This window comes from Malurus melanocephalus, unplaced genomic scaffold (assembly GCF_030028575.1).
Source record: "Malurus melanocephalus ecotype Western Australia unplaced genomic scaffold, MMel_1.1 scaffold_85, whole genome shotgun sequence".
Classification (NCBI taxonomy): Eukaryota; Metazoa; Chordata; class Aves; order Passeriformes; family Maluridae; genus Malurus; species Malurus melanocephalus.
In genome coordinates, this window is record NW_026623317.1 from 1,711,340 (window position 1) to 1,724,959 (window position 13,620).

Consider the following 13,620-nt stretch of genomic DNA (forward strand, 5'->3'; position numbering starts at 1 on the left):
GAGGCAGATATTTCACAAAAGAAATATCGGTTTTCTGCTTTCACCAGATCTGTTATTATCAAAATTGAAGAAATCGTTGAAAATATCCTCTTGGGTTAAACACTTTTGCTCAGAAATAAGAGYGAAATTATTTTTACAATATTGCCAAGTCATATTGTTAGCTCTGTACTTCAGTCTTGCTTTGAATAAATCAATTTTTTAAAAAAGTTACTTTATTTCAAAATTGATAGCTGAATTAACTTCCAAAAATAGACATAATTAGTCAAAATTATCACACATCTTCAAAAACATGCTGTACTATCTKTTTTGTGTTGGGTACACAGTGATCTATACATCAGCCACACACTCTTGCCTGTCTAAAATTTTTTCTTTCTATGTGAATTACAAATCTCTACTTCTATTCCATTTCACATTTTTCATTGTGCRTTCCTTGTGGTTTGCAACTCAACAGTTTTTCTTTTTTATTTCTGCATTTCCATTTTTCATTCGTTTTACCCATCTTTAGATAACAAAAACAGCAGGCAAAAGAAAATACATGACAAGTAAAATGTCCATAGCTGCCTCATTTTGGKCACAGTGACATAAATTGGGCAAAGTTTGCAGGGAGAGTAAAGTCCTTGTTAGACCAAAGGAAGTATTTTTGACCAAAACCAAAAGACATTTCTGGGGACTCAGTATGCCACATACTGACAGAATGACCATTTTTTTTCCCCAGTGTTATAAACAGGGTGATGGAAGATATTTCTTCTTCTACAAACCCTATTTATTGAAAGTTTCAGCATGCAATAARGCCTCATCCTGAAGACAGAGGGTTCCCACCATGACTCAGAAGCAAACAACTCGTATGTATTTCATAAATGTATTTATCTGCATTTTCCTGTGCTGATTATACACTTCCAGCTTTCRGAGTAAATAAAGATGAATTTTGATGAGAAGGTAGCATGTATTAATATTTCATTACCTCTTCCTCACTTCTGCCTCCTTAGAAATAATATTCATTCACTTTTCCAATCGTTAAAATTTCCAAAAGTGTGAAATTGTTTGACCTCATTTTAAAACTCAACCCAGGGRAATCCAAGGRTCATTTGGGTTTGAAAAACTCTCCRAGACCATTGAATCCAACMATTCCCCAAGCACTGCCCAGGCTACCATTGACCCACGTCCCCAAGTGCCACATTCACRCAGYTTTTAAACCCCTCCRTGTATCAGCCCCAAATCAGGCCAGAACTGGCACAACCAATGGTTTTTCCATTCAAAACTGGTTCTTGTCTCAGCAAAGCAGAAATTTCATGTCTGACGAAAAAAAACCTCACCCCTAGATAAAAAACAGCTATAAAAGATCTCATCTTGTGGTTCTTTTTTAATATAACAGCAAATATAAACCAGAAAAATAATAGGTGATCAATTTCTGACACTTTTAAGTATGGAAAAATTAAACACAACTCAACTGTATTGGACTCTCCCATCCTCAAGGTCAGGGAGTACCACACCAGTGTGCTCCTCCCATTCTTTATTAACAGACCAAATAAGACTAAACTTTACCCAGAAAAAGCAGAGARTGAACAAGCGCTGCAGTTTGATGTCACACATGCAGTTCTGTCCTATTGGGAATACACAGCCTTGAAAGAGTTTGACATGAGCTGCTGTCCCATGCACCTTTATAACCCATCATGTCCAATCCTAAACAATTTCAGGGTGGCCAGAAAGCCAGATGGAAATCAGTCCTTGGCTCTCARCTGCAACAGGCAGGTTGCAAAGACTCGACCAAAATTTGACAGGTTAGCATAAGAAAAAATTGCACAGGAGACTGAATTAATTTTCAGCGCTCTGTGCTCTTGAGCATGGTTTTAAGGACCAGGTGAGTGAACATCCCCTTTGCAAATGAAAAATTCTGCTTTCTCAGAGTAAAGAATGTGCAGAGAACTGTTTGATGAGCAGGAGGTTCCAAGGGAAATCAAGAACAGCCAATATGTGTCTCCCTTGCTCTGAGCACGACTGGAGGTTACACTGCACAGAGCCCAGACTAACCTGAGCAGCTGAATACACTTAACTGCCTGTAGTCAGCCCCAGGGAAAAGAAATTTATTGCTGGATAAACACCAAATCATCTAACCTGACCAAACCTCAGCTTCTTTTGTCAATCTGGACAAAACTTAGCCTTGCAAATATATTTTTGTATTGTCTTGAGAATCTCTGATACTCCCACCTGAAGAGCTAACCTCAGGGCTCYCTGATTCCCAGCCAAGTGATAAAAAGCTGTACCCATCACACGCAGGGATGGAGAAAAGCACAGCCTTATTGTCCCACCTGCAGGGATGCAGCCACCAGGGAAAGGACAGCAAGGTCCAGGCAAATGGGAGTCACTATGGGTTGGGGGACATGAGTCTCTGTCCACTGAGTGGTACAAACAATTCATGACCACTCTGCAAGTGTCAAACAACGGGCTGGGAGCATCAGTTTCTGGAACAAGACTCCATATGTAGGGCAGGGGTGGAGTCCCCATCCCTGGAGGGGTTTAAATGCCATGTGGCACATAGGGACATGGGTCAGTGGTGGCCTTGGCAGTGCTGGTGGAAGAGCTGGATCAGTGATCTTGGAGGGCTTTTCCAGCCTAAACAATCCTGTGATTCTGTGAACTGACTCCTGAATCTCATGTCCTTCTACACCTCGGTTGGGTCAGCAGATCTTCCAGTGCAGCTGCAGGCTGTTGTGAGCGCTCTCCTCCCCCACCACTTTGGCAGGACATCAGACACCCTCAGAGCCATCCAAAACCGGCAGCACTCAAAGGAAAAACAGTGTCTGGCTGCAGCTTTGAGCCGCTCCTTTGCACAAAGGCTCAGCCACAGTCACACAATCCTAACTCTCCATAAACTCAAGTGAAGCAGCATAAAGCTCAACAATAGCCCTCCCTTGTAATTAATACCTGTAGTGTAAATTAATCCAGGCTGCCAGTAGAAGCTGCTGGGTAAATAAGAATCTGTGACACTATCCCTGTCAAAGGCCCATGGGCATACGATGCCATGGATGTGAATGCAGGGAATAGAGGATTATTCAAGCGGGAACACTTAAAATGTAACCTGTTCTCCTTGAGAAATGTGTGGAACCTGACAGGAGGCATTTTATTCGGGTAACTAAATGCAATCACTCAGGTGTCTGCAATTGCTAAGTGCTGTTGCTATCCTTGGTAGCTCTATTTGGATCCTGAAAAGTACTCTACTTTTGTTTTTTGAGTGTGTGTCCATTTTTTCCACTATATGTTGACTGTTTTTTGCCACGTGTTCTGTCCTGCATTTTTAATAATTCCTTCYCCCTCCCTTTAAATTAATCTCTTCAAAGCTCACAGGTTACAGGAATTCTCTGTCTGGTCTGTGTTCCTCATCAACAAAGAGACTGAGTCTGCCCATAGCTTAGTCAGTTTTGGTATAAGCACCAACAGCTCCCTTTCAAACAGGCTTCAGGTGCCTCTTCAATGAATCAAAAATATGACAAAGGCTTCGTTTTTGTCAATTCCACATCCATCCCACACAAAGCACAGAGAAGGTCCCAGCAGTGACCTGCAGTACAAAAGAGGAAGGTAAATCCTCATGACAAAGATGGGAAAACTCTCTGGGAGAAGATCAAAAGCTGAAGGTGCTGCAGGAGATGGAACATGGAAGAAACTTGTTTGATTACCTCCAAAAACATTCCCGACTGTGACAGCGRATGGAGCATGAAAGCAAAGCACGAAGATAAGTTCGGCAACAACAGTGTCTGAGTGGTTCATAAAGAAAAACTAAAAAAAAAACCAAAGGGATTGAAGATGTGATTGAAAAGACATAAACAGAAAGGAAAAGAATATGGCACTGAACACTGCTAATGACAATACAGACTTAGGAGAGAATTACTAATCTTTCCTTACATAARCTTACATATTTTTTTGTTGTCCAGGGGCCTAAGAAATATTAATACTSAAAGAGTAAACACTATTAATTACTATTTAATCCATTGGAAAGGAAAAAGAAAACCCAATCAAATTCAGGGCAAATAACTTGTATGTACAAAAAACACCCCCTACCCTACCGCAATCTCATTTCAGACCTTTACGTATCCGGAGGGAGGCAAATTAATTCAGATACATTTACATTCGCAGCTGACRGTTCACCACAGCAGTCTGGGGATGTTTATCTTTCATTAATTATGGTTCAAGAGGAACTGCAACCTGAGATAGCTGAGCTAACCCTCTCCTCTTACAGCTCCAGACCTGGCACCTGGAAGGCRTCCAAGCCTTCACCCATGGCTCTGGCCTCATCCCAGCTCCGTGCGGGCGGCAGAGCCCAGCCTGTGCTGCTCCAGAGCGGGGGTTTATCTCTCAGAAAGGTGCTGAGAGCTGAGGCATTTCTGACAAACGCCTGACTAAATCTCTCTGTCACACACGGGAGATGATCTTACTCATATTTATCCTGGGCCAAGCACGTGGAGAGCAGTTCATCCACGACCCGGAGCTGCCTCTCCGGAAGAGCGAGCGCACAGGACTGGCTGTTCTGCTTGTGAAATGTAAATTCCATTGGAGCTGCACTCTCCTGTACCAGCTGAGGGTTTAGCCCACGAGTCCTTTCCTGCTGTGAGACAGGTGTTGAGCAGGATGGAGGAAATCRCACACATTCCCTTGAATCATCTCTCCCGGGCAGGGGCAATATTAAATTCTGATAAGGTGTTGTGTCTTTTAAAGATCTATTAAGATTGAAAGGTTGACTTACTCCTCAAGGGAACCTCTCCTTAATTGTACAYTGCTTTGACTCATGCACTGCCTTCTCCAGAGCCCTCCTGCCCCTTGAGYGCCCTCAGATTCTCCATTTCACAAATTGATTTGGATTAAAATAGCAGCAGGATACCTCAGCACACACAGCTCCAGTGGTAGCTGGGTGGGTTTTCAGCAGATAACATCTCTAAACATTATCTCACTCCCTTGTGGCTGCCACCCTGGGGATGCCTGCATTTTTAAAATGATTTAAAATTATTATTTAAAATGAAATACCATTTCTTGTCAATTGATAYTATTTGTGCATGCTAGCTCACATGCAGTATCCTTTAATCCTTACATCTTCAACATACCAAAGATCTTTTAGGTGGTTGTATCTCAGTAGTGCAGAATTACTCAACAGTTCTGGGTCAGTTTAGTGTATTCTTTCACTGTTAACATGACCTCAATAAAAATAAAAGCACTTTGCCCTTCTCGATATCTGTCAATGCTSACAGCACTGYTTAGGGYTGGCAATAAATCSATTTTACCAAAAAAATTGCTCCTARGTGGTAATGTCAGCAACATTATTGYAAGACATCTACTAATTATYCTCAATAAGATTCAGTACWAGCAAAACCACAAGTTTTCTCTTTTTACCACCAAACCGTACACCTCTCTTTCCCCTCGGACGTGTGGCTGGTGGTGTTCACTTCCTTGCCCAAAATTCAGGTCCCAGAAAGGAGCAGAGCCCTGGTGAGCCTGTCAGGAAGACACAGCTCTGTCTCCTCATCAGCACTGGCAGATGGAGYGCTGACATCCCACCTGAGGCTGCTTTTCTGGCTCCTCTTTCCCACCTGATCGCCTTCCCACTCACGGGAYGTGCAGCACACACGGCAGGGACTGCACGCTATGAGCACATCTGAGAGCACGTGTCTGGTGTGCAAGCTGTCCTGGCTCCGTTTCAACATCATTAGCTTCAAACCACGCTGAAAAAACACGCACCAGCTCAACGTGGGCATCGTACACATGCACAGAGCAAAAACGGCGTGCAGCCACAGCAAGGGGGTTGGATTCTTGGTGGAAATTTCCTGCAGGACAGCTCCAGAGCCTGAAAACATTTAACTTTATGCACMRGASTTTGGGCAGCACTCAGGGCTATCAGCTGCATCTGCCAGGRTAGGAGGCCTCTCATCTGCATGTAGCCATTCAATCCAATTTAATGTTGTTATCACGGATCCCCTGGTACTTGATGAGCAAGAGGAGCTGCTCCAAACAGTGATTTATCCCACCCTGAGATGTCAGATCTAACACTGGAAGAAGAAATCACCCTCTGGGGACATCTTGCATCTTCCTATATCTCTCTCCGCTGACTATAAAGAAAACTTAAATTAGCTTAGACTGCGCAATTACTTTTTATATGATGAGATCATCTCAAAGCAACCCTGTCCTTTTTTTACAAGGCACCAGAAAGCCAAGAAGTTTTTTTTTTTTTTTCTGGAAAATCCTTACTTTTGGGGACATCCATGGGATTCAGGCTGCCGATGAGGTCTCTGACATACAGTCCATCCCCATCCTCCTTGCTCAGCCAGTTGTTGCAGGGGAAGTAGAAGCGGAGGTGAGGTCTGTTCATGTCCGTCACAATCACGCGGTCCAGGAACCATCCCGCGTTCAGCCCGGTATTGTCGTGCTCGATCCTGCCGGAAGAACAGCCCTGGTTTGGTGTTCTGGTTATGACTGGCTGCTAACACCGTAATTTTGTGGAATTTTGTGGAATTTTGTGGAATTTTGTGGAATTTTGTGGAATATCATATACCAGGCCAGGCTGGAGCAACCATACGCAAAAACCAGCTTATGGCTGTGTATCCAAAGAGTTTCACAGAACTTACGGGCTTTTGCAGGGTAGGTTAAAAATACCAGCCTTCCATATGGGCAGAGAYCACAGGTGACTCTGTGAATCTGTGATCTGCAAGGTGATGCACACAAACGTACACAAACCTCCACGTTCATTCAACATATGCATTCATTCACCTTGCGATGCACATCTGAAACWCGAGGGACTCACTTCCCACCCGGTGCCCCTCCTTCTCTATTCTCCCTTTACATTGTTTTAACCACCTCTTCCCGGCTTTCTTTGTACTACTTGCTAATTTTAAATTTTATACCAGTCAGTCAGAAGGTGGTTAAACATAATAATTATCATTTACATTACACTAAGTTAGTAAAAGCAGATAGCAAACCCCATTTACCTCCACCRGGACATAAAAACAGTCCTAAACGTCTTTCCCCATGATAGCATRTGACAGAAATACAATTCTTGGTGGGGAGCACAGATACTCATAAGCAATACCGCAGGTGATTTCACACTTCAGTTCAAATCTTCGGCAGTAAACAAGCTTTTACCACCCCTTAACTTCGCCTTGATGGGAGCACGTTAAGAAATAATGAATAAAACATGGCAGTGCTTAAACCTCTACAGCCTGTCATCCGATTAGCGCCTCACGGAGCAGGTGCTGTGGCAGCAGCGCTGTGCAGGTACCTTATTTTCCTTATTTGTCCGACGTTATTGGTTTTCACTCGGAACACATCTGTTTTGCTCCTCTCAAAGGCCGTGCTGCTCCTGCAACGCACATGCATCAGAAAGGGTGGTRAGAAACCAGCAGCCCTGACAGCAAACACGCCAGTGCTAGCGTTTCAGGAAAAAAGAACTGTCATTCCCAACGCTGAAAGACCTAATTTTCAATGCCCTCTCCCCCTGGCAAGTTCTGGATGCTCTAAGTACTGACATTTCGCAGAGTTTTCCCCTTCTCAGGCTCCAAGAGTTCTTCCAGAGGTAGAAGGTTTTTTTGGGGAAATGCAATATGCTTTCTGTCTCAGAGTCCTGCTCCCAGACTTGTCCTCTCTGTCATCCTACCCTCCAGGCACCAAGCAGACCCGCTCTTGGTGATGGAGCAAAGGGGATCCACAGCCCAGCAAGTTCCCTGTGTGGCCACAGATCTGCCCAGAGCTCAGCCAGAGATAAAAGCATCCAACCACACCCAGATTTCCAGACCTGTCTCCCACCGCTTTATTTAACAACTACTGAATCTTGTTTTGATGCTTTCTCCTACACTCTGCACCCCTTTATTCCAAGTAAAACAATTGTGGGAAGGAAGTGCTTTTGACTTTTTTGGTGAAGCGTTTAAGTGTGCGGTTTGTATTCACAGGTGCAAGTGCAAAAGCAATATAAAGTCTATTGGCCCAGGTCAGGGAATGTGGGGATTTAATTCCCAGTTCTGCCTCTAGCCCGGGGTGTGATCCTTGGCAAGCACCTCCGTCCTTTCCCCAGCTCGTTTTTTCGAGGAAAACGCTATGAATAACATCAAGGCAAAGCTCCGAGGACTCAGCAGCCTCTCCCACCTGCCCTCCCCGCCGGGCCCCCATTTCCCCTGGGCAGCTGAGCACGGCTACGGATGATTAAACCCAGCAAAATCCAACATTCGTATTAAAACGAACGAGAAACCGCAGCGGTCGGGCGGCGCAAAGCCGCAGTGAGGAGCGGGATGTTAATGAATATTAATAACTCCAGCGAAGGGCTCGGCTGCGCTCTTCCCCACCCCAGAAAGGACCTGCATGTGCCTCGCTCACAGGTTGGTGTTGTGCTAAACCCAGCCCAGCCTTCCTCCTCCTCCTCCTCCACCCTGCACCCGGGATGAGCCCCGGTGTGCGAGGAGGATGCTAAAATGGTTAACCTTGCCGCCGAGGCGAGAGACAATTAAAGCCGGCTCAGCCTCCCCCAACGTGCCGGAGAGAAGGCAGCCCGAGAGTGCGAGGCAATTAGTCTGTCAGGCTTGAATGAGCATCGTAATGACAGCAGCTCTTCCCCGCATTGGCTCGGAGATCGATGCCGTGCTGCAGACTGCTACCGAGATGGCATCCGAGTATTAAGTGAGAATAATCAGCCCAAAGCTCTCCGTCCCAGGGCTGGACTTTCTTACTGCTGGGATGGATGCTGGGGGGCGAACTCCTTCTGGAGGGCAGCTCAAAGTGCCCACTGAGCAGATGCTGAGTGCATCCCAAAATAGCTCGGGGAAGCGTTGGGAARCGTGGCATAGTCCAGGAGTCAAACCCCTGGGAGCTCTCTCTGTCGAAAGGTAGGAAGAGTTTTGACAAGTCTCTTCCCTTGAGACGGATCTGCAGCATCAACAGCACCGGGGAAAGAAAAATCCAGCCCTTCCTTCTGGCTCTGCTGACTGCGTGGGGAGAGAGTGAGTGAGGGAATATCCCACACTGAATGGCTACAGTGAAATTTAGCCTAAAAAAAAAAAAAAAAAAAAAAAAGCAAGAGTGAAAGAAAAGGAGAAATTACATCTGGGCTGTGTCGTGGTCTGGTCCAGGCTAGGACTAGGATTAAACATTCGCAGCCAGATTACCATAAGGAACTTGTTGCACCAAACAATGAAGCACACTGGCTTGCACAGCCCTAGTGACAARTAAAGCAGGAAAAATATGACTTGGAAATTGCAGCACTAAATTTCCAATGTTCAGGCTTGACTGTGTTCAAACCCAGGGACCTCAGACCACAAGTTTAGTCTAAGGATCTGCTGAATTTCACTAGAGCCCTGTCATTAACCTGAAATAACAGGTCAGGGCAACTCCAGAARTATGTTCCAGTTGGATATTTTTATTTGACATATTTGATTTGCTTTAGCAACTCTATTTTTCTATATTCTATGACAGCATTTTCCCCAATTACTTTGTAAGAAACATCCAAGGACCTTCATCAAAGACTAGTATATGAAATTCTTACTCTTTTTTTTTTTTGTATCTGAAGCTGTTTTCAGATCCTTTCAGTTGAGTAATTGCCTGCAGGCTGCGCTGCTTGCGGTTCTGCAAATGTACAATCATTCAGAACACTTTGTCCCCTGGTTGGGTAAGTGGTGCTGCTAAGAGTCATGGCAAGAACTGGTACACATTCGAGTGTAGCATTTATAAATCCCTGCATTCATCTCCTCTGAAGGCCATGGGCACAGACAGCAGAGCCAGTGCCCTGAGGGTTTTGCTCCTTCTTGGTGCACTGACAAGAAGWAAGCCTCAGTGATGCAGGTTTATATGAAAAAGTACAGAAAATAAACATTTGTGCTAGTAATTTCTTTTTTTTTTTGCTAGTAATTTCTTTTTCTTTTTAACGAAGGTGAATTAAAAATAATTGATCCCACCACCTAAATGAAAGTCACATTTGAAATGGAAATTTTGAATGTTTGTAGATAGCAGTCTTCACTTTTGATCAGCTAACAGCTCCCTTGTCACCCTTGAGTTCTTAGGAACAGAGAGAAAACCTGGGTACTGATCACAGCAGAGGCATAAAAATAATGACCTTCAGCAGTGATGGAGTAACCTAAACCAATTTAGCTTTGAATCCCTGCTTAAGAATCATTTAAATTGCCTTTCCATTAGGTCTTTTACCTGAAAATGCCTCATACACAGCAAAAGCGCCATGGATTAAGGGCTGCACAGAAGCACAAAGCGTTGTTCTGGATGTCAGTTCAAACAAAATTTTAAAAATGCTCCATTAAACCATGAGRGTCAGTTCTTGGTTGCATCTCCCTGAAATGCTGCCCACAGGTTCTGCCTGCTCCTGCCACTGGTGTTTAGCAGCAGATGAGGAGCTGGGTATTGGGGATGATTTTGGAAGGTCACACAGCACAAACCATCCAAAATCCTGCCACTCTCTAGGGAAAAATAATTCCTGCTTGGTTCACCTGCTGGGCAAACCAACACTGCAGATGGGCAGTGTGGAATATCATGGAATCACAGAATCATTTGGGTTGGAAAAGCCCTCCAAGGACATCAAATCCAACGCTTCYCCCATCACTGCCAAKGCCATCACTGACCCATGTCCCCAGGTGCCACATTCACACAGTCTTTAAACTCCTCCAGGGATGGGCAGCTGTGCCAGGGTTGGATCAGCCCTTTCCATGAAGGAATTTTCCCCAATGTCCCCCCTGCCTCTCCCCAGCCCATCCTGAGGCCGTTCCCTCTCCTCCTGTCCCTGTTCCTGGAGCAGAGCCCGACCCCCCCGGCTGTCCCCTCCTGTCAGGGAGTTGTGCAGAGCCACAAGGTCCCCCCAGAGCCTCCTTTGCTCCAGGCTGAGCCCCTTTCCCAGCTCCCTCAGCCGCTCCTGGGGCTCCAGACCCTTCCCCAGCTCCGTTCTCTGCCCTGGACACGCTCCAGCCCCTCAATGTCCCTCCTGTCCTGAGGGGCCCAGAGCTGTCCCCAGAATTCAAGGGCTGTCAGAGCTGAATGAGAGGCAGAGGAAGGAAAAGAAATTTCTTCTCTAAAACACACAAGCAATCCTGCTCTGTCCCCKTATATTTGCAATTGCTATAATGTGCTCTCTCCACACCTTTTTTTCATGTAGGATTTCCTCTTCCACCCCTCAGCCAGCATCCCCTGTAAAGGTGCCATRGAAAGGTGGCGGGGATGAGCACTGGTCTATCCCTGCTGTTTTCCTGGCTTGACAGCACGGGCAGCTTTCCTCATCCTCAGGCTGTCCAACACACATTTTATGCTGTGTCAATCTGTGTTATCAGGCCTCYGGCTCAGATGGCATCTTGCCAGAAGATGCAAAAAGTATCGGAAAAACGCTGACAATGTGTTGGCCTCATCCCTCTGCCCCTCCCCACACATTCCCTATCGATCACTCCTGGAGAGAGGACACTGTCCTGTACAAACTAACAAACAGCCTAACTAAAAAAAAAAAAAAACAAACCAAAAAAAACAAAAACCAAACCCATATGTTCAAACCGTATTTACTCTTCGCGCAGAGCTCCAATCGCAGCATCATTAACCTCCTCCTTGGAGCAGCAAATACTCCACGGAGTTTGGTCTGCAAATATTTAGCCAAGACTGCTGTCATGAAGCTGACAGCATCAGTCAGCGGGCGGCTGGGAATGCCACGTGAGGCAGCATACRTCCAAAACCACTCCAGATGGAAAAGAATCCGGCAGGAGAGCTCAGCCACTGTCAGTGCCTCTGTACCAAGGACATTATCGATCAGCAGAATGAATCCTGCTCAAGCAGGCACGAAAAAAATGGTGAAAAAACAGTCCCCCTTGAAAGAGTTTAATTGGATGAGATAAATTGCTCAGGGCTGTAGCAGCGTGATGACACCTGGGAGCCAAACTCCAGCCCAAAATCCTGGGAGGCTGAATTCACCCCAAAACTTTACAGAGTGCCACCCTGGAACAGACTCTGCCTTATCCATAAGCATTCCAGGTACAGATTCAGACAGYCTTAATTGCAGACATTGAGTAAGTGCTCCTTCACTTTGTACTGCACGGAGCAGCATCATCTTAGAATCAGTTTTTCATCTTTGGTGGTGTGATTTGCATAAACAAAATAAAGCACTGGTGTTTAATTTAGATAATCTTAGCTACGCTTTATCATAAAATCATTGAATCATAGAATGTCTCCTGGTTTGGAAAGGACTTTAAAGATAATTTYTTTCCAACYCTACTGCCGTGGGTGGGGATGTCTTTGTTATCTGCAGTTTGGCTGTTATTTTCTGGARAAACTGTACACAAAGCAAACAGTGCCACCAATAACAGTGTAAAGGTTGCTCCGTATTTCCCAGTATTAAATTGCATTTTTAATTGTATTCACTTTGCCAGATCTGGRGGTAAATTTTATTCTGTTGGAAATTTTCATCCCCTTCCCATGGAGGAATATTTTTAAATTTATGATGAGAATGAGCTCAGGCATTTTTAAGACTGACATTAATGAGTTGGGATAGGGGAAGGATTTTGAGCAAGGCAGAATGGTTCAGCTTCTTCCAGGAAGACACTTACTCTCATCCCAAGGGGAAAACTGGCCAGGTTTTACAGTCTGAAAAATGCTGCTGACACTTKATCAGCAGGGACCTGGGTCTAGCAGCTGAATTCCCTTAAAAGTCTGGCTATTTTAAGCAAAATCCTGTTTTTCTCTCTAAGGGTTGACCTTCCTTGTAGTTGTGCCACCAGCTGCCAGTGGATTATAATTTATACATACAACAATTCCACCCTCTCTTATATTTAGGTTGTTTAACACCTTGGTCTAAGCACCCTCTCAGGTATTTTGTTCCTGAATTACTGAACATAGGCTGGCTAATAAGGCTGAGCAAGAGAGACGAAAAAAAAGAAAATCCCACTTAGTTTATTTTTCGGAAGTGAATACGAACTCCAAAATGTGCTGTTACTTAACGCCGTCCCAGATCATTAAGTCTTCAGAGCGCACTGAAAGTGCTGCAGATTTGTACAGACATAAATCAGAGCACAGTTAGATCCATAAACAGCTGTAAAATGGGAAACATCCCGGGGCATTGAAGGAAAAGGATCACAGCTCGTGTCTGAAGCAGCACTTCGGCAGCAATGTGAGAATCCTTCCCCCTCTGCGCTCGGGGCTCCTTTGTTTCCTAACCTGAGCCGCCCTTTCTGCACCAACTTCCCTGGAATCKAACCCTTCTTAACTTATTGTATGAACTGCTCAAGTAAATAAACTCTCTTTCCTGTGTTTATCTATTTATTCCAGGGCAGTTTAACAACAGAATCAGATCTTCTGTGACTGGGTGTGGTTTAACTGTATTAGAGCTAAAAACATTWCCATCCTCTACAGACTGTGCTATAGATACTCTGCAATTCATGTATATCTGCTGGCATGAGGAACAGGAAAAACTCTGTACAGCCACCCAAGACCAGGTAGAAGTGGCTGCCAATTAATTGTCTTCAGCATCAGAAACCAAAATAAAAACCAAAAACCTCTGTGTTGTCCTCAAATTCAGTAAGAGGCCAGCTGTCACCACTTATTTCATCTTTCTTCCAGGTTGCCATAGCTGCTAAATCTTGTTTTAACTCTTTCTTCTTTTTTTTTTTTTTTTTTTTTTTTTTT

General features: G+C 44.7%; 1 protein-coding gene across 1 annotated transcript in view; it reads right to left on the reverse strand.

The window, feature by feature from the left end:
• LOXHD1 (lipoxygenase homology PLAT domains 1) overlaps positions 1–13,620 on the reverse strand; it is a 148,504-nt gene that overhangs the window by 115,334 nt on the left and 19,550 nt on the right. The window contains exons 3-4 of the mRNA XM_057367815.1: positions 7,256–7,336; positions 6,229–6,413 (exon numbers count right to left, since the gene is read on the reverse strand). Coding sequence (XP_057223798.1) covers positions 6,229–6,413; positions 7,256–7,336 — 266 coding nt within the window. The remainder of the gene's footprint in view (positions 1–6,228; positions 6,414–7,255; positions 7,337–13,620) is intronic.